The 22,294-nt window shown below is 39.3% G+C and overlaps 1 protein-coding gene across 1 annotated transcript in view; it reads left to right on the top strand.

Moving 5' to 3' along the window:
• The window catches only part of LOC122789772 (V-set and immunoglobulin domain-containing protein 1-like), a 282,372-nt gene that overhangs the window by 173,178 nt on the left and 86,900 nt on the right, over positions 1-22,294 (top strand). The window contains exon 5 of the mRNA XM_044057211.1: positions 3,179-3,307. Coding sequence (XP_043913146.1) covers positions 3,179-3,307 — 129 coding nt within the window. The remainder of the gene's footprint in view (positions 1-3,178; positions 3,308-22,294) is intronic.

The following is a 22,294-nucleotide window of genomic DNA, read 5'->3' as shown; positions in this document are numbered from 1 at the left end:
CTGTCAGGCAATATCAGGGTTCCATCTCTTTGAGTTGTTGAGGAATATTTCTGGGACAGAGTTGAGGATTTTACCAGTTCTAAATGACACAACATCATGAGGGTGTCAACCACTGCCTGAAAGACTCTAAGACATACATATCTCCCAAGTTTTGGTCATGCAAGATAACATCCAAGAATGCAGTGATTATGTATGAGTGAAAATGATATCTAACAAGTAATATTTATGAATACAGAGTCAAAAGAACTTTTTGCATTTTATTTCTGATCATCCCCAACTGACCATCAAGTCTGTCCCTCTTCTCTATTGACTCATTCATTCTCCTTCTCCCTGTCCATAGCCATTTACTAGTGAAATAGTGAGAGATGTATGATGGCGGGTCCACATGCTAGGCAGATTGTGATTTTTTTCATATACCTCTAATCCTTCCCACACATTGGTTGTGACTCCAAAGGGTGACCTGCAAGACCCAGTCTCCAGCACAGGATAATATAATGAGATGCACCCATAAGATGAGCAGTCCTCTTTCTTCCCCAGGATGGGAGAGTCCTTTAGAGTCCACTCCTTTTCCATCCTAGTACCATCAACTGCTACATTGTTTGGACCACAACTCAAACCAAGATCAACTGAGTCTTGGTCAGGGCTCCATTCCTCTTCACCACTGGAATGACTATGCAAAATCAAAAGGATATTGAGTTAGAAAGCTGCCTGCTCTAGAGACAAGGCAGACCACTAAACATGCACCAAATATGTAGAATAACATTCATAAAGCCCACCAAAAACACTAACAACTTTACCTAATACTGAAAAAGAAGTCACTGGTATTTCATAAACACATGAAACAACACAGATGGCAGTAATAAAAAGGTGGCTGTATGTATCTATAACCAGGAAAGCATAAACAAAAGTGTACAATACTAACCTGTAGAATTACAGAAGGAGTGCAAGGAGAGGAAAGTACAAAATCAATTAAGAAAAGTGGGACTAGATTTAGCAACAGCTGTACCAACAGAGCCTTTGTCTATAATACTGAAACATGACCCCCTAAAGAAGGCTAAATGCAACTGGTTCTGCAGTTTAACAAATAGGATGATGAGCCATAGAATCAGATATGATATCCTTTTAACTAGTGAAAGTTACAAAAAGTTATGTTTATAACAGTATTCTACTGCTCCTAGAAATACAGCCTGTAGTACTAGCTGTTTATTTTAATTATGTATCTTCCTGTTTGTTTATACAGCACAGAACAGAAATGCATTGCTGAAAGTTAGGGTATTATTGCTTCATAATTCTGTTGGATCTTCTTTCGGCTTTTCCCGGTTATGGGTCGCCACAGCGGATCACCTTGTCCACTCATGATGGGCAGAGTAGTTTTACGGTGTTGAGCTGCCAGCCCGGTGTCCGACCTTCCACAGAAGACACACACACATGCACACACTCATGCCTAGGGCCAATTTTAGAGTGTCCAATCAACCTACACCATGTTTTTTGGATGTGGGAAGAAACCGCAGCACCCAGAGGAAACCCACGTGATCACAGGGAGGACATGCAGACTCCACACAGTAGGCACACCAGCCAAGGATCAAACCGGAGAACCTCTTACTGTGAGGTGGCAATGCTAACCGCTGGACCACAGCAGCCGACCTTCATAGTTCTATTGGATAAACTTTAAAATTAAAAGTTCTTACCATGCAAAAAAAATTCTTGGTTTAATTTAAAGCGATCCAATATAACTTGGTAGATGTTTTATAAATGGATAAAGTTGTCAGTGTTATCTACCAATCTTTGTCGTTTAGTGGTACCTAGCTATGTAAATTTTCATTTTTGAAGTTAATTTATCTTGAGAATGGAATTCCATTTACTTATATAAGAACATGATATGCACACATGTACCCATGTAGCCAGTGGTTATAGGTAACTGTCTCACATAACTGATGGTAATAAAAATTTATTCCACCAGTAAAGTTAGAGTCACTTATGAAGCAGGTCCTCAAAGCATGTTGAAATTTGGTCCACTCCAAGCTCTGCTCTACTGAGATTGTTGTTGGTAGGGTCCAGAATCACTGAATCTGAAAAACAGTTCCAGGGGTCAATTACTTTTTGGTTAATATTGTTGTTACCAAGCTCTGTCCTGGGCATTTCTTTCTTTCAAGCGTCTGTGAATCATATTACAAGAAGTGAACGGACTTCTTAAAGTGTAGCATGGGAACAAGTGTCTGCATATTCATTTCACACACTTAAAGGCAATTGCCATTTCCTCTGTTTTATTTAATTATTTACTGATTTTGATCCTGCAAAGAGTACACACCTAGTTCCTGTGGCCATCGATCATGACACAGATAAGACAGCACAGACTGCATACTATGCTGGCCAGCTTTCTTGGTACTCGCTCATGGACACTCATTTACTTTTGGATGTGTAGTCTCTAGAACTTGATACTGTCTTCTGCAGATATGTATAGCAAAATAAAGCCAATTCTCAACTGCTTGTATTTAAGAGCAAATTCGTTTGATTTCTTTTTGCTTTCTGGATAATAGTATCTCAATTACTATTTTTTATAAAAATGCTAGAATGTAACATTTACATTTTCTTGCGCCAGGAGTTTTAGTTTGTACACCAATATGCCATCATTATGTGTGCTTTTTTTTTGTTCATGCTTTGAGCTCGAACATCTGATATCCTCAAGGAAACCTTGTCTAATAGGGTTCACTTTTGGTGACATAGGAATATTTCTACATCTTTTCTATTCTGTGTATTACTTGGGTAGTACTTAGAAGTCCATGTAACTTGCCATTGTGTCATTATGACAACAAAACTACAACAATTTACATGACTAACAAACTTTGTTTCATACTCAAACTTTAGATACCAAAATAGCCTCACAGGAAGACCTACAGAAGTAAAAGCAAAGCTAGATTTGGTTTAACTACATCCTCAAACAAATATAAAAATGTGAATATTGTTAAGAGCAAAACTAGAGTTGTTTTAAATGGATCCTCAAACAAATGTTAAATGTGAAGATTTTTAAGATGATTTATACAAAATGTGTAAAACCGTGAATGGCATCCATCCATGAAATTAGTTCTTGGTATGGTAGATATAAGAAAATACACCTTCCTTTATTTCATATCCTGGCAGTTGCTTTAAACTTCATTTTTTTTTTCTTTTTGTTATTTAGATAACAGAACTGGTATCCTGAATATTACTAATCCCATGAACATGAAGACAGGGATTTACAGATGCACTGCTCGCAATGAAATGGGAGAAGATGTATGCGACTATGAAGAAAAGGAGGACAAAGAAACATGTGAGTCTTTGCAAAAGAGTCATGTCATTGTCAGCTTTATTTATATTGCAGTTTTAAAAAACATAAGATGCAAAGAACTTCCCTAAAATGTTTGTTTATAATTGCGAACTTTAACTCTGTATATGCAACCTGATCTCTCAATCATTATCAATAAAAATACACCAAAGCCGCTCTATTAACATTAAAACTATATGTTCCATTCTTAATCAGTGCATCATCTCTATGTTCTCTCTGAATATTTGGAATTGAAAAATCTTAAGCAACAAAATGGCGGGTGTGTATAATAATGCCTGGAGCTAAATTTACAAGAGGAAAAGACAATTTCAAGAGTAGCATATGAAATGAGTCATTTGCATCAGCTTTTGCTAAATACATGCTACCATTGTGATGGACTTTCTGTAGTCATTTGAGTGGTTTCCATCAGCTTATACAGGGATTTCAGGTGTACCATTATTGCAGTGGGATACCTTAACATTCTTTTACAGCAATAATCACAGAAACAAAAAATGGCATTGCATACAGATAACGTAAATAAGTGTGTTAATTGGTGCATGTCGGTCCTTCAGAATTATGACTTCTGATATTATGATACATCAGTTTTGATTACCTTAGGCCTCCTTTTACTACAACAACCATCAATACATACATACATACACAAAACATATATTCAAATAATGGAATTTTATATAACGGAAAATACTATACCATTTTGTGTGTTTTGGGGGGGGGGGTCCTAATACCTCATTGCTTTGCATTATCTCCTATACGATCATACCATGCCCCTAAGAAGGGAGGGTTACCTCAGAGGATAATTTCTAACAGAAATCAGGAAATTTCTCACACAATACACATTCTATTCTATTCCATATTTCAGGTGTTTGAGCTTCCTGGCTCTATATTTTGCTGTGCGATCATGTGAGCATTCAATAATATGATAGGGATTTGTGTGTGTGTGTGTGTGTGTGTGTGTGTGTGTGTGTGTGTGTGTGTGTGTGTGTGTGTGTGTGTGTGTATATATGGGTCTACTTCAGATTGCCGACATTTCAAAATGCCGACAACCATATGGCCGACAGTTTGAAACGCCGACAACCTGAAATAGTAGTGCAAACTACTAAAAACAGTGTTGGTCAAGTCCCCCTGCACCCCCCACATCCCCCGCTACTTAAATATTCTCACTCTGAGATCACACTACAGTGCAGGAAAAGGAATCTCCCAGTTCCACACTGTAGTGGGATCTCCGCTATCATTTGTCAGCCTTTCAAATGTTCGGTCATATGGTGTTGGCCATATGGGTGTCAAACATTTAAATTTCAATATCTATCTATATATATATATATATATATATATATATATATATATATATATATATATATATATATATATTTTATATTTATAAATAGATAGCTATACATATACATGTGTATCACTACATGACACGAGATAGAGGCAAGTCACCCTATATTGTGTTAACTGTCCAGGAGCTGGTTTTACCTTCTAAGGATTATATCAAATGATGCTGTATATTTAGTTTAGCCAGTGAGAAATGTACTGGGATATTACAAGTTACTACTACTATGTGATACATTTCTTTCAACAGAATCTGCCTGTCAGCTTCCAGGACTTTAATGCAAAATGAATCATGGATACAATACCAAGAAGGTTCCAGATTGCTAGAGATGTCTGGGAGTGGTGGTCAATGGCTACTAAAAGTAGCAGGAATCAAGGTCACTCTGGCCAATATTGCTCTGTCACCACCCAGAAACCACCTGTTTGCAACATTGCTTGAAGGCCTGGAAAGCTCTAGAACAGACAGGAATGTGCATGCTACTTAGTCTTTCCAGTTTTGGGGCACAGTGTCTGTAGATAGGTTGATCCACTGAGAAAAAGAAAGAAGTTAGGCAAAAGGGTACTGGCATGGAATTATGTACATTTGATTTGAAAAGGACCCCAGCAGAATGAAAGCAGCCTGAGTGCCATTGTGCACTGAGACTTTATTCACAGTATTATGGGAAGGTCAACAGAGCCATCTTGATTTGGATGTCAGGTTTGCTTGCCACGTGTTTAGAAAAAAATGGCTGCCCTATCAAACCTTGTATGTGGTTACTTAGAAATCACTTGCTCTTTCTTACTGGAGTGACAACAGTGATTGCTCATGAACACAATGCACTCTTTTTGAGGAGTTTTATCACATTGGAGTTGGAACATAAAAGTTCACGAGGTGCAGAGGGGCTTGTCTCCTGCAAAAAATAAACTGTTTTTGATCTGCCCTTTTGCACCAAATGGCACAGGTGCCTTTTGATCTTTTGCAATCGTGATTGCAATAGTAATTTCTAAGCATTATATCATACTGGAGTGAAAAATGTTATGCTGGTATCAGTATGCAGATACCATGATCTCAATCATCTTTTGTAGCAAATGTAGGCTTGTTATGTTATCTTGCACCTTATTATGTGCAACCACTGAAATGTAGTCAGTTATATCATGACTCTAGATCCTTTGATACTGTTCAAGAAGTACTGAAGTGCTTTAGAAAGGAACTTACATGCATATGATATTCAAAGATTCATAGATTGGTACTAGGCTAATGAGCCAGGATGCCTTTCTAAGCCTAGCCAGGTTTCCCAAAAGAATAAATATGTCCTGTATCCAAATAGGACATTGAGGCCCAGTCACATATAAGCTAACTCTGCCACTATGAGACATGGGTGCCAGGCCCAGTGCAAATGTTCTATTCCCCATCCACTGGTCTAGGTTGAACGTAAACTGGGTAATAGACAAGCTCAGCTTCACATGAATAGGAAGCCTGTTTCATAGGAGGGGCAGTCTCTGGGACTCATATCTTTCTCTCCAGCATGTTCTGTTTAAGTCACAGACAAAATTCAGGTCCCTAGACCTTGTATTTCTGGTACTCTTTGTTTTGTGAATATGTAGGAGATTCATAATTGAGGGATTTGTGGATGCCTTGTAAGCCAGGCATATATCACCCCTCAACAATCTATAGAAGATTGAGTATAAGGAAAGGGCTTTAAGGCAGTCGGAATAAGGCAGGTTTGTTATGCCTTGTATCCTTTCTGTAAGGAACATCTGAGGTCAGTCTAGTTGCTGAGTATGCCTAGTCAGGTACATACCAAAGGGAGCATTGTACTCTTTGACTGGTCTGCTAAGGGCAGAGGACAGTGTGATAATGACTTCTTTGGACCTAGATGCATGCCCTTACTTATAAGTTGTGCAACATTGAAGGATTTCCTCACCACTGTGACCATACAGTGGTCGAAAGTTAAGCTACTGTCTGTGTGCATACCCAGATCCCTGACCACTGGGTTGACTGTTAGGGGTGTATTATCAGTATGGTAATTAGCTGGGATGGTTGACTTCCCAAAGGGTACAGTTATGCATTTCTTAGCACTGAGTTTAAGACCATGGCTTTGGCACCATTTGTTAATCAGAGATTGACCTCCTTCAAGAATGCTAGGGTCTGCAGGGTAGTTGATGATAACCACCAGCTTGTAATCATCTCCAAATTTAGTCAGCTATAAACCTTCAGCATTTGCTTCCATTTCAGAGAAATATATGCCAGGAAGGAAAAGACTCAGTACTGAGTGCTGGGGGGACTCCACTAATGACTGGTCTCCAGGTGGAGATGACCTCAGCTATTTTGACTTCCTGGGTCCTATCAGCCAGTTAGCTCTCCAGCGGTTGATAAAAGGGTTTATACTTAAATTAGTGAGCTTGTCTAAAGTGTCTGAGTGGGGTATTGTATCAAAAGCCTTATCCAGGTAAAGGTAAGGTATGTGCACAGTATTTCCTTCATCCAGTACTATGGTGACACACTCAAAAAAGTCCACCAGATTTAATAGGCATGATCGTCCTTTAATAAAGCTGAACTGTGATGGGACCAGCATTTTCAGGTTACCTGTGTCCTCATTTCTCATGCCCATGATGATTCTTTCCATGGCTTTACATATGAGGCTGGTAAGACTTATGGGCCTGTAGTTACCCAGATCAGTGTTTGGACCTCCTTTGTGCAGGGGAATGACTGTAGCCATCTTCCATTCCTTGGGCACAAAACTTGACTGAAGGCCACAGCTGAAAAGTGATTCAACTGGACCAAAGAGGTCATGTTTCATGCTATTTATTAAACATCCTGGGATGTTATCAAGGCCTATCAATGCAGTGGTTTTGGCCCTGGAAAGTGCATTGATGGCCTGTTCCCTAGTAATGGTTGGGGGGGGATTGTGGTATTCAGTATTTTCTTTGGACTGTTAGGAGGAGTGGAGTAGAGAAATTTTAGCTGAACCTGTCAGCCAAAAGGTTAGAAATGGCCTCAAGTTTAGTGTGGGTGATGCCATTTACAATAAGTTCTGTGCATTGTTGTGTATTTCCCTGAGGTTACAGATGTAGCTGTAGAAAGCTTTGTGGCTGTACTTTGCCTGAGAAGCTATTTTTTCTTCAAATTTACCTTTTGAAGTATTAATTAAACCTCTTAGTTGCCTGTTTATACTGGTCAGGGTGCTTTTAGTATGTACGGTTTTATTCCTCCTACACTTGGCCAAAATGTTTTTCTTTTGTTATAAAATAGAATGTTATAGTGATTCCACCAGGGTGATTTGTCTTTTGAATTTGTCATATTCTTAATTTGAGTGGTCACAACTCGCTCTGTATCAGAGGCAACATGGGATATATGCAAACCCACATTAACCCACATTCATGGATAAATGAGTCCTTGCAGAGGTATAAGATAAAGCCTACACTGATCACTTACATTACAGTGACCAGAAAACAGTGATGTAAATCACTCTGCAATTAAGTCATGACAAAGGACAAATTATTATCCCAGGAATAAAAATTCAAAGGGGAATATTCCATAGTGATCTTTTGTCACCTCTGTTGTTTTGTCTTGCCCTTAATCCACTAAACTGTTTATTTAACAGATTAAGTCTTGGTTACAGTTTGGCTCCCAGAAAGCAGACTTTTTAAAATTTTTCTCATCTACTTTTTATGGATGACCATACTTGGCAAAACAGCATGGTCTGCCAAACATGCCCTTCCAGGCAGTTAGATATTGTACCTCCTTGGATTGACACCAGAAGCTAAGACAGTTGTTAAAATCAGTCATTTTCAGTTGGTAACATGGCAACATCCTTGGAGAAGGTAGTATGCTAACAGAGTCAGTGAGCTTGATCATGTCTCACTTCATATAGTCAAGGGAGGTACATCTCAGGTAATTAACACCAACATGAAGTGTGACAGAGTCATACTAGTATCTGTGGTTTAATGCTCTGAATACCAGTGTGACTTCAGGGATCCTAGTTCCGGAAAGACAGCTAACTGTGACTCTTTCTTTACTCAGACTGGTGAGGGGGACATTGGTGTACCTCACTATAGAATCACCAATGACCAGGAAATTTGTCTGTGTATTGATTTTCCATAAGGGCTTAGTAGTAGAGGCATTGGTACAGTGTTACTATATGTAGATGTGGATGGTGTTGTAGATGTAGATGGTGTTTTAGCGTAATGTTTACGTGATGGCTGAGGACCCTTTCTTTGATTATACTGTGAAGGAGGTCTTGATCTTGTACGAAAGTTACCTGTGAATGCCTCAGCATAAGTTGTTTTATGTGAAGGGTTTTTACCCTGTGGAGTATGTGTGGTGCAAAAGTCACTGATAACCTCTATAGGATTAGTTTTGGTTGTATGAGAGAGTTTTGCCTTCCACATTAAACTGTTTTTACACCTCCTGCATACTTTATCTGTTTTATTAAAAATACGTGGGTTGTCAGTGTACATGAGGCAGTTACTACAATGCAGCAAAATACCCATCTCAACTATATTGGCCACAGAGAGAGTTGAGAACTGCATGTCCATGGCTACTGATCTAGTAGAGAGGTGTGAGGGAAATTTAAATATTGAATTGGTCAATAAGACAAGGAACTTGATGGGCAGCACTCACCTATGAGCAAACAAGATGTTCTAATAGTTAAAAAAATCTGTTTAGACAGTAATGCGACAAGAGTGTGACCACAGACCTTCCTAATGTAAAATAACTATAAAACAAATTCCAGAGGTGGCTCGATCTTCAACAGAGTAAATCAAAAAGACAAGATGCCACCACAGAGCTAGTTTATTGTTAAAACACTATAAAAAATTAAAAGTTAAAATCCTGGATGAGTGTTTTCAGCCTTTTAAGGCCTTCTTCAGATTCTGCAAGCAACAAGAAACAAGCAACAGCTAATAAATCTGTCCTTTTTGTATGATATACTGCTGGCATAAAATCCACTATAAAAATTAACAGTCAGTCCAAAATAATGCAAACAAAACTAATTGGTTAGGATGGAATAACTATAATCGTGCCCTTCTAAGCTTTAATACGGGTTTAATGCTAATAGTCCCGTTCAATCCAGGTGGTCTCCCTGTGTCTAGCTTTAATTGCCTTACTAGCTCACGGTACTCGAGGGTGGATTCCCAGTCACCACCCCTGAGATCCGGTTCCACTTGTTCTAAAACAAAGAATTTGATGATACTACCCGGACAAAGAAGGGAATGCTTAAAAAAAGCATTGGTTTCTTTCTGTTTAGCCATGTCATATAAGTGTTCGTAGATCCATCTCCTGAATTCTTTTTCAGTCTTCCCCACGTAGAAACTCGAACACGTGGTCCATCCCAACCAATTAGTTTTGTTGTCCCACGTTTACATACACTATGCCCTTCTTTTACTACCTCTTGGCACTTGCGCATTTTATCAGAACACATGACTTAGGGACCCAAGATTCACTAGTTTCCTTTCCCTTAACTCCCACGCTCTTTTTTTCTTTGGTTTGACAACGTGACACTTGGTCCTAGGGTGCCTTTTTTGATGTGAACTATGAAAAGAGCCAAGATTCCTATTACAAACCAACATTAAATAAAATGCTCCCTCACACTTCTAACAGAATTTTATCTCCCAGGTTCATCAAAACTTATGGATTTCCAACGTTTCCAACAGCAGTATTTTAAACTATTTTAATTTTGATTCTATTATATTTGAAACAGCGTTTGTGTTTATTTCTTCTTGGACCTACTTGAATAAAGGATTTTCACATTCTACATCAGCTTTGTTTTTTTGTTCCTGGTGGCTGTGGAGTCGTGTTACTTGGATTTCTGGCATCTTTTTGGATCTTCATTGCTGTTTCTTTGCCATGGCTACGGAACAAGAAAGCTTCAACCCTGCAGTTACTCCTGAACTTTTGCAGGGTAATGTAAAGGATATGCCTGTTAGTCGCGCCGAGTTCAACCAAGTCTTGGTTGCACTGAAGGAAATAACGAACTTGCTGAAATCAACAGAGGCGGGTTCACCGAACACTGCCTGCAACCAGCTACACACACCCAAATCAACGGACAATGTGCTTTCAGTTTTAAGGGAATCGGAAAGTGCTAAAGACACAATTTCACCTCCCCACGAGTTACTAAACGTCGGGCTACCTCATGCCAATAACAGTCAATGTCTAGGCACGCTGAATAGAGTGGACATGGGTGCACGCTCTAAAACAAATGGATTAAATGCTGTCAGGAAGGAAAACAAAAACAAGGATGTGGTTTTTTCGAAATGGGCTGACCAACATTTCACATTCAGCAAAGGTACTGTTAATTCTCACAATATCTCTAATTTTGAACAGGACATGGATGTTTTCAAAGATAAACTATATGCTTTAAGAAGCACACAGCTGGAAATTGACTATTTAAATGAATGTGTTAGGGTAAAACGTATCCCTAAAGGCTTACGCTTTTTTAAATTCCCTAACCATATGCAACAGGGAACAAGTTACTACAACAAATTATGTGATATTTTTGATAAAGCTGGGCTTGAAATGCTCAACTTAATGATTTGTGAATACCAGGTCAAGGCACAAGCACTTTTAAATGATTTGGATATGTTAAACAATAAATTAACTAATGATGTTGATTTTAATGCTTTTAAGCTGGAATATGACAATTTATTTAATAATGTTGATTTATTCTGTGACAAAATACTCAATAGGAAGTTAAGGAAATTGGAAAGAGATCTACTAGAGTATAGGGATGGGGTAGCATACCCAGCCCCCAACCAATACAATAGGGGGGTTTCTTTTAATAACACCAACACTGCTATCATTGATAGGGGTGATGACACTCAAGGGGAAACAGAGGAACCATTAAGGAGAAGTGAGAGGTTAGCGGAAAAGGTAGAAGGGCTAACTAACCAGGATTTTCAGCGGAACCCCGGCAGGACCGGGGTTTGGGGGCAGAAACAAGTACCCAGGACATGGATCCCCAGGCATTGAATGACATCCACACTACTGAAGATTTTAGATTTGCAAAGGATGTTGTTTTTAATTTTAATTTTAACCCTGACCCTTACACAATCACTAACAACATAGCAGTACTAGAAGGGAACTGTACTAAACTAAACAAAGATAACTTTACAACATACAACTACACAGATTTAGATCTGGAAGAATGTACATTTGATGTTTTCACCCGGGGCTTACAGTTTGTTCCTCACAAACCAATGAACTTGACTCAAGCACTTGTAGAATTGAAACTTTTTACTAGAAGTCTGAACCTTACTCAAATCTTTAAGGGGCAAAAAATTGATGACACAGGGTTAACACGCAGTAGTTTAATTAACCCCCCTCTCCACCCAATTATTCTCTTTTTTGAAAAGCTGGTTGAAAACGAGTTTAGAAAATTATCTAAAGACAAACAGTCTTTTTCTGGATGTAACTTATCTATGCAAGAAACTGAATTCATCAATTACCTCAAAAATGAGAACGTCAGGATTATGAAGCCGGACAAGGGTGGAGGGGTAGTGCTCATGTTTACTAGTGAATATGAAGAACACATCCAGGACAACGAACAATACGACACGGTATCCCGAAATGAAGTCAACATTGCTTTTGCTCAGATCAGCTACTATCTTAAAGATCTCTTATTGCAGCAAGCAATAAATGAGAGGGTGTATAATTATTTGCATGTAGAAAAACCCAGGATACCGGTCATGTTCGGGATTCCCAAAATCCACAAGGGAACTTATCCTTTAAGTTTCAGACCTATAGTATCAGGTGCGGGAGGTGTCACTGAGCCCATTGGAAAATTCATCGATCACTTAACCACAGCTTTTATGCCCCTTCTTAGCCATGTTTGCAAGGACTCCTGGCACTTTCTTCGTGATATTCCTGTTTCCTGTTTTTCGCCTGATTTGATCATGATCACCATAGACATTAAGGACCTGTTTTCGAGCATTCCTCACCAAGAAGGTCTAGAGTGGTTTACAGAATTTCTCAGTAATGAAACCAGCCTCAACAATAAGCTTACAAATTTACTAACAGAGTTGATGGAGATGGTCCTGATGAAAAACTTTATTTTTTTCAATGGCGAACTGTTCAGGCAACGTAAAGGGGTCGCCATGGGGGCATCGTGTGCCTCATTTTATGCTAACATGGTGTTGCATAAATGGGAACACACGTTTGTCTTGATACCCCCCTGGCAGCAACACATCCTTTTTTACAGACGCTACCTGGATGACATTTGCATCCTCTGGGGAGGCTCAGAATGTGAGTTCAAAGAATTCTTCCAATACATCAACACCTCGACTGGTTTTCTACAATTCACATACACTGCTAGCCCTCAGGAGCTCCATTACTTGGACATTACCTTGTTCAAGGATTTTAACCAGAATACTTTCCATTCTAAATTATACCGCAAACCCACCTTTTCTAACTCATTGTTACACTTTGATAGTGCACATCCCTTATATCAGAAAAGGGGAATCATTAAAGGGCAAGTCATAAGAGCGAGTAGAATCTGTAGCACTGATGAGGACTTTGAGTTTGAAGTTAAAACCTTGCGAGCCTTATTCCTGGAAAGAGGATATCCCCTAGAAATGTTTACGGGTTTAGTTGATGAGATCAAAGTATTGGGGAAAACCTTATACACACCTATTTTGGGAAAAGGACCAGAGTTGGCAATCCCACCAACTTCCAGAGTATCCAACCACCCTACAAACAGTTTTATATACACCTATTCATCTAGTTCCAAAGAAATGGAGGAAACCGTCAGAAACTACTGGCCGGTTCTAGCCCTTTATGAAGATTTCAAGGACCTTTTACCCCCCAGACCTAGTTTCGTTAGAAAAAGAGGCATTAACTTCAAAGAAATTTTTGAAAGGAAACCAGATAACAAAAAGAAGGTGACACAATCTAAGAAGGGCACTAACAAATGTGGCTCTTGTAGTCAATGCCATGCTTTAATGAACGTCGAATCCGTGTACATTCCATCCAGGAGGTTTAGGACGAAACCAACTGGTTCCTACTCTTGTGGAAGCAAAGGGGTGGTATACCTGGGTATTTGTACCACGTGTTCGAGTTTCTACGTGGGGAAGACTGAAAGAGAATTCAGGAGACGGATCTACGAACACTTATATGACATGGCTAAACGGATAGAAACCAATGCTTTTTTTAAGCATTCCCTTCTTTGTCTGGGTAGTATCATCAAATTCTTTGTTTTAGAACAAGTGGAACCGGATCTTAGGGGTGGTGACTGGGAATCCACCCTCGAGTACCATGAGCTAATATGGCAATTAAGGCTAGATGCAGGGAGACCACCTGGATTGAACGGGACTATTAGCATTAAACCCGTATTAAAGCTTAGAAGGGCACGATTATAGTTATTCCATCCTAACCAATTAGTTTTGTTGTCCCACGTTTACATACACTATGCCCTTCTTTTACTACCACTTGGCACTTGCGCATTTTATCAGAACACATGACTTAGGGACCCAAGATTCACTAGTTTCCTTTTCCTTAACTCCCACGCTCTTTTTTTCTTTGGTTTGACAACCTGACACTTGGTCCTAGGGTGCCTTTTTTGATGTGAACTATGAAAAAGAACCAAGATTCCTATTACAAACCAACATTAAATAAAATGCTCCCTCACACTTCTAACAGAATTTTATCTCCCAGGTTCATCAAAACTTATGGATTTCCAACGTTTCCAACAGCAGTATTTTAAACTATTTTAATTTTGATTCTATTATATTTGAAACAGCGTTTTTAATGTTTTGTAATTATATATTCATAATCCAGCTGTTAAATATATATATATTTTTTAACAATATAAGTTTTTATCTCATGTTTTAATTAATGCAAAGCCCCTTTAAGGAACCTAACAACTGATTGACAACACTTGTTTTCAATTAATGTGTTACCCATGGTTATATAAAAAGGCTTGGCTTCAGCAAATGCTTTTGTACTCACTTGAAAAAGCTCAGGATTACCCTGAGCGAAAGCGCTTGTGTTTATTTCTTCTTGGACCTACTTGAATAAAGGATTTTCGCATTCTACATCAGCTTTTGTTTTTTTGTTCCTGGTGGCTGTGGAGTCGTGTTACTTGGATTTCTGGCATCTTTTTGGATAAAGAAATTAAAATTACAGAAGATACAAAAAGTTACTTGCACAACAAACGTCTTTCATATTATATATTAGGATTAAATAAAGAAATCTAATATGTCTACATGGAAAAACTGGAGGATTGAGTTTAAATAATAGCTGAGGAGGAAAATGAGCAGCTACAGATCCACATGGAAGAGAAGTGACTAGGCAGTGCGTGTTTGAAGCTAGAAAGTCTTGGTTGAAGGCATAAAGATGCTTGAAGGTTATTCCAAATTCTGGAGATTGTCCAGGAGTACAAGAATTGACCTGCAGGTAGTTTGGGTTTGTGTACTTGGAGAAGGTATTGGTTTTTAGAGCGTAGGGAATGAGATGTGGTATAAAGGGTAAGGAGGGAGCTGAGTGCTGGACAGTCATGAGGTTTATATACAAGTCTGAGAGATTGAGAGCTGGAGGAGGAGAATGTACTGGGGAAGTTCGAGCCATTGTAGTTGCTTGATTGAAAGACAATAGTGTGTGGTGTGGCAACTATTAGAAGCAAATTTATCAATCTTATTATAGCATGTTTCTAATTTTTTCATTAAGGAGGACTGCAGATTACTTAATAGGGGCACCATAGATAAGTGAGGGTAGAAGGTTGAAAGAGCTAGTGCTTGTTTAGAAAGGAGGGAGAGGAATTTGCTATGTCTGTATAGTAGCCCCAGTTTCTTATGGATTTTGCTTATGTTACTTTGAATGTGATGATTGAATTTGAGATTTCCATCTGTGATTACCACTAATAGTTTAGTCTGGGTAACTAACTCAATTTTAGTAGAGTTAAGTGAGAGAATTTCAAAGTCGGCTAAGTTAATAGTTGACTTTATCTTGGGAATGAAGATCATAAGTTTCATTTTTTGGGGATTAAGAAAGAGGTGCTTATTATAAAGCCAAGTTGCTACAGTGATTAAAGCAGCTTGGGTTATTTGTTTTAGGGTGGTTGACTTCTGGACAGTGCAGACTAATTTGGAATCATCTGCATACTGGACTAGAGAGGCTTGCTGAAAAGCCTGGTGGAGATTATTAGTGAAAATGTTAAACAGAATTGGGCCTAAAACTGAACCTTGGGGAACACCAGTAGGGTTATGGATGTAAGGGGAAATGGAGTGTTGCCATTTGGTAGGATGATTTCGGTTTGAGAGAGAGCTTTTGAACCAGTTAAGATGCTGAGGGGATAAGCCAATACTAGAGAGTGGAGAGAGAAGGACAGAGTGAGAGATAGTATCAAAAGCTTTAGATAAGTCCAGGAAAAGAGCTGAGACAATGTTACCAGAGTCACAAGCTTTGCTGACAGTGTCTAAGAATGAAAATAATGCAGTGGATGTGCTTTTCCCTGGGCAGAAACCATGCTGATTAAGAAATTGAAGATTATATTTTAGAAGGTAGTCTAGAAGTTGCTTTTGAACACACTTTTCTTGAATTTTTGAGCTAGGGGAAAGACGTGCTATGGGTCAGAAGTTGGAGATGTCAGCTGAAAGACTGCCTTTATGAAGAGGTATTATAATAGCTTGTTTCCAGAGACCAGGGACATAAGATTCCTGAATAGATCTATTAGTCAAGATGCTGATGGGGTAGACCATTGAGTCTGCTGCTATTTTGAGAAATTTGGCAGAGATATTGTCAGAAGCATTAGAGCATGACTTTAGTTTTAGAAGTGTTTTTTTTTATCTGGTGGGTAGGGATAGGAGAGAGTGTAAAAAGTGGAACAGGAGACAGATGTATGCAATTTGGAGAGTGAGTGTCAGTGATTGGAGAGTGATGGTGAGAGGATGATGCTAAGGAGGTAGTGTTGGTGTTGGGGAGAGGATGAGAAAAGGTAGAGGTAATGTTGGTGATAGTGTCAATAAAGTAAGAATTAAAGAGACTTGCAATTTGTTCTGGTGGTTTATCATGGTATGGGCAGGGGTTTGGTTTAGTGCCAGGGTTGAGCAGGTTATTGAAAGAAGACCAGAAAGCTTTTGGATTAGTTTTTCTGGTACTTTGGTAGTTCCAGAAATGATGCTGCTTATCTTTAGAGATGAGTTTCGTAGCTAGGTTGCGGAGCTGTCTCTAATGAATAAGATCAGATGTATTTTTAGATTTCAGATATGCTTTCCATGCTTTGTCCCTGTCAGTCATGATTTGTTTTGTAAAGTTTGTTAGCCAGGGGGCATTATTAGTTTTGGTTCTTCTAGTTCTTGCAGGGGCTAGACTATAAATATTTTGAAAGGAATTATTGAAGTACAGTAAAGCATCATCCAGGCAGAGAGTCTTAAGGATATTCCAGTCAGTGCTATTCAGAATACTGTTGAAGGAGTTAGGATCAAATTTGGAAAGAGTTTGGACTAATTTGATAGTGTGGGGTTTAGGGATTGCTGGCCATGCTTGGATAGCATATGTGGGGAGATGGCCACTAATGGAGTTGGACATTGTTACCAATGTTATACATTTGGAGGTATTTGAGACTAAAATCCAGTCTAGGATGGATCCAACATTGGTTTTGGTTTTGCACCTAGTATGAGTATTAGTAAGTTGGGTGAAATGAAACAGGTTTATACAAGTGAGGGACTGATTGGAGGAGATCGAGGACCAATCTATATTCATGTCCCCGAGGATAATTGTTTCATTCTTTATAGTGAAGGACATCCAAGATAAAATGCTTTCTAAAGGTGGGATGTTGTTTCTGGGAGGGATGTATAGGACAAACGATAGAAAGTTTTTTTGAGTGATTAATTTCAAGAAAAGAGATCAATATCTCAACATTATGGAACAGTGAGATCTGGTCTTTGTACGGGGTAATACAGAGGGAGTTTGGATAGATCAGGGCCACACCACCTCCTTTTTTCTTTTGACGGTCAGATCTAATAATACCAAAGTTTGGTGGAAGAAGCTCTGAGTCCTGAATGGGGAGTTTTAGCCATGTTTCAGTGGCTGCCAGGATATCTGTTTTGTTTTGGGAAAGCCAGGCCTGCAGCTCTGAAGTTTTATTACAGATGCTTTGGAGACTGAGAGTAGTTAAGTGGAGAGATTTGGAGGAAGTAGATAGGTTAGGGTTTGATTCGTTCTAGGAGAAGGTAGGGCCTGGATTGGGTGGATGTCTCCTGAGCAGGAGAAAATGGAAAAGATATGAGAGAACTGATAAATTAAGTTAAGATAGTTTAGAGAGAAGGAAGTGAAGGGAGTAGAAGAGGGAGTTTTGTGAACAAGGGAGGGTGTAGCTTGAAGAGAAAAGGTGGGTTTTGGCATGCTGAATGGGATAAAGGTGAAAAGGCTAGGGCTAATATCCGAGAAGGTGTTGAGTGGGTTGCATGGAAAATGGAGTGAGGAGTATGAATCCAGAGGTAGGGAGAAAGGGTGTAGTTGTTTGGTGTTGAGTAGAGTTAATAAGATTAAGGAAAGCGGGATTAGGGTGAGAATTTGGTATCTAATGGGAGACATTTTTGGTGAGAGAGAGTGAAACAGGGAGTGATGAACTAAAAGCACAGGAAGGGAAAGGGAGATAGAGAGGAGTGAGACTAGTTAAGAGAGGGGGGGAGTGGTTAGAAACAGTAAGGGGTTGATTGGCTGAAGGATGGGAGTGGAGTGATTAGAAGGGTATAAGTGTAATGAAAGTAGGGACGAGTGGGAATGGGGGTAGTGTAGGGGAGCAGAGTGAGCCAGAGTGAAGCAAAGGACGGACGTAGCAGGAAGGCCCCCTTTCCCAGTTCTGCTTCCAAGAAAAGAAAAACAATCAGCAAGGTAAGGAGAGGAGAGGAATTAAGGAGGAGAAGGCAGTGTAGCAAAGAAGCTAAAGGTGGATGAAATATGGCTGAAAAATGCCAGTAGAGGAATTAGGGTGGGAGAGAGAAAAATGTAAGTGGTTGTTTTAGAGGGTGTACAAGTAATAGTGAAGTGTAAGTAGAGATAGAACCAGTAAAGGGAGAGATGGAGAAAGAGGGAAATGATTGTTAGAGGAGGGAGAAAGAAAATGATATTAGAAGGCTAGAAAGGAAGCAAAGGAGGGTAGATAGGACAATATAGACTACGTAAACTGAGAAGACAGTTAAGAGACAGAATTGGGATAGGAGCGGCAAGGTGATGTACTATGGCACAATACAAAAAGAATGAGATAGATAAATGTACAGTTGGGCAGAAGATAATTTCCCAGACACATGCATAAACCATACAAGGAAGCAGGGTCCAGAAAAAAGATTCAAGCATCCAGTAGATGGGAGCAGTAAGAGAGGCACTGGCATCTTATTGCTTGTAGGAGCTTATGTGGGAGCCTGGAGCCACAATATGCTGAGGGGGATGAAAGGCTGCTTAACCTAATAAAAGAAAAAGATGTAGGTTAACTTGTGATACAGTAGTTTGGGTATTTACAAATGAGAGATCCAATGCCTATGCAAAATTAAGAAGCACAAGAGATGAGGGTAAAGTGGGGGGGAGGCACAAAATAGGTAGGGATAGGAGGGATTGGAAGGAGGGATAGGTATGAGAGGTAGAGAGAGAACAGAGTGTGAGGAAAAATAGAGAAAAGCATCAAAATAACACACTAAATAAATACAGCCATTCTAGAAGGCTAGCACTATGTCAGACAAAATTAATTATTATCTGTAAATACACTTTCAATTAGCTTATTAAAATCCACAGGAAAATATAGGGCCTGAATAGAACAACCTGTGACTAAGATGATCATAACAGTAAAAAGTATAGATGCATGGATTCAAGGTACAGAACTCAGAAACCACTGCAGCAATAATCCAAATGTCTTAAGTTTTAAGGAGAAGGCTAGATATACAAGTTGTAAAGAGATAAGAAAAAAAAAACTATACACCACCACCTAGTGGCTGGGAACAGGCAGGGATAAAATGTTAATGGAATCTTGGACTACTGTGATAGTACAGGCAGGAGAATTAAAGTAAATATGTTATAATAAGAATAGTTATAACATTAAATAACTCTACTATTGTAAAATGAGTATGAGTATTTTTAAGTAGGAAGGCAGTAACACAAAAGTAATGCTATATCTTTCTCTAACAAGCCAACAAAATCAGAAGTGGTGTTTAAGTTAAGCAAATTAATAGAGATAGGGACGAGAAAATTAGGTGGTGTCTGAAATGTTGTGTAACTAAAGTAAAGTGAACTCAAGCCATGCACACAAACACAACATAGCAGGGCGTTTGTCCATTTAGAAAATAAACAAGCAATGCAAGGAGTGCTGATTCAGTGCAAATGTATGTTCTTAACTAACAGTTATTCTTCTTACTCAACATGAAATGAAGCTAACTAAGCTAGTACAAAAGAAAAGACGTTGAAAAGACATCGGGTTAAGTAAGCTAAATGCTCACGCACAGCTTTTTTCTTGTCTTTTTTTTAAAAAAGAGAAAATCCAGGAATACAACAAAAATATTAAAAGATGGGTATCAGTTAGTAACTATAACCAGATCTTTTCTTTCCAGGATGGCAGAACACCATGTATTAATGCTGTGTTGTCCCAGTCCCCTTCAGTAACACACATCACACCAAATTACATTTGACGACCTTTATTAAATTTCCATAACATAGCTTTGATCACCAACTTTATTAACTACAACTATTCATAATATAATTGATTCTAAATACAGCATAACATCCTTGTAATGTTAATCAGGGCAGCGTACCTACTCACCCTGCCCAACAAGCAGGGTCTATACCCCTGCTCGCTTACTTTACTTATGAAGGAGCATCCCAACTCACTTCATACACCATCCATTGAATTACCTTCCACCAAATAAGCACCATTCTTACCTCAGCTTGCTTATCTATTCAGCAAGCTTCCTCCATCTACTCAATTCCTTTCCCCAGATTATTGAAATGAACATCCAGACGTCAGAGGGGGAACAGAAGAGGGCAAGCCTATCCCTCTTTTCCACCAACCAGCCTGACCAGGCTGTTTCCCCTCCCTTCTACTCAAAATTGTTCAATCCACTTCCCATAAAGGGAAGGGTCAAGCCAAACATCATTTGGTGTACCCATCATCTGTAAAGCACCTTAGAATCCCATCATAAACCCCTTTGCCATACCATCACTGAAATATAACTTAATGAAACTAAATAAAGTAGGATTACCATGACCCCTTTGTAAAACCGGAACATCCCCTTTTAGCCCGCTGCCTTCAAAGCTGAAATCATGGCTCAACCTAAATGTATTGACAGCCTATAACCACAACAAAACCACAAACTATAACCCCTTGAACTCAAGACGGCACCCAGTCAAACAACTAGTAGCAAATCTCACACCCAAGACCCTGTTACCTACCTACCATGCTTCTTAAAACTCTACTCACAAAATTGACCCAAACACCAAGTGAAATTATCCTTGTGCTATTCTGTAAAACCTTAACCTGGTATGTAACATTAACACTACCTACTCAAGGGACAAATTTGTCACCCCAAGATACCACCCATTAGGAACAGACTCCAGCATCCTGTCAAACACCTCATTGGCCCTTCCCCCACATACGCTTCAAACAACTGGATGAGTGAATACGACCACCCAAGGTTCCAAGAAAGCAAGGATTGAACTTCACTGGATTACAGGAGCCATAGGGCTGTAGCCAACTAAGTTCCTGTGCTCGTATGAACCTCATGACTCTACTCATCCCATGGGATCTCCACACTCCTATAAACTGTCCCCAACAGTTTTCCCCTTGGCCCCCTTACCTACCTCATCCTTACTTGCCCTGTATACCAATGCAATAATCATCTCCCACTAATTAAACACAGAGCTCTAACATGCCTTTCTAAGGTGATTACTCAGACCCTCCTTATGCCCCATTCAAGTGGCAAGACCATCCATCCTATCCAAACATCACCTTTCAAATCCCCTTTTCAAGCCACCGCCTGATGCCTTATGCACTCCAGCAATTTCCATCAGTAACTGTTGCCCATTTCTGCTCCCCATGTGTAACCTCCTCACTCACCACTGCTTCGATCATCTGCAAATTCACTGTATCGCCACAACTGGTACTCGGCACACCACCATCTACAAAGAAAAGGACAAAATTAAACCCTCTAATAGTAACAAAAAGGCTCCACCTTATACCCACCTATTCCAAATTACAGCCGTAGCATTCCAAACCCCATCTGCAAGAAAGAAAAAGACACGTAAAACATCCAAAATACATAGCACACATTCCAAGACATCGTCAAGGGCAACCTATCCTGCCAACCCGGGAAGGAAGGTACCACCGCCACTCCCATCTATGACAAAGCAGCCATAGCTGAAGCTATGCTTCCAATGACCCTATCAAATACCCAAGATAAATTTAACTACCAGTCGAGTATGTTAAAAGTAAACCCCACACATGAAAGAACCTATCAATATCCACAACCCAGGTGTGATTCCAGAACACATCCATTAACGCCCTGTATAAGCCAAGCTAGCTTACATAGTAAAACCATCTGTCTAGCTCTTAACCTTCCATCTCCAAATGAGGCACACTAACCAATATAATGTGGAACAAATGGACACAATGCAGCAAACCTGATACCTGACTAGCAGCTTACCAAATACAATTGGGTATTATTTTAAATAGTCGTCTTGCAAAC

Source organism: Protopterus annectens, chromosome 15.part0 (genome assembly GCF_019279795.1).
Source record: "Protopterus annectens isolate FY-2018-M chromosome 15.part0, PAN1.0, whole genome shotgun sequence".
Lineage (NCBI taxonomy): Eukaryota > Metazoa > Chordata > Ceratodontiformes > Protopteridae > Protopterus > Protopterus annectens.
This window is presented reverse-complemented; position numbering and strand designations above follow the sequence as displayed.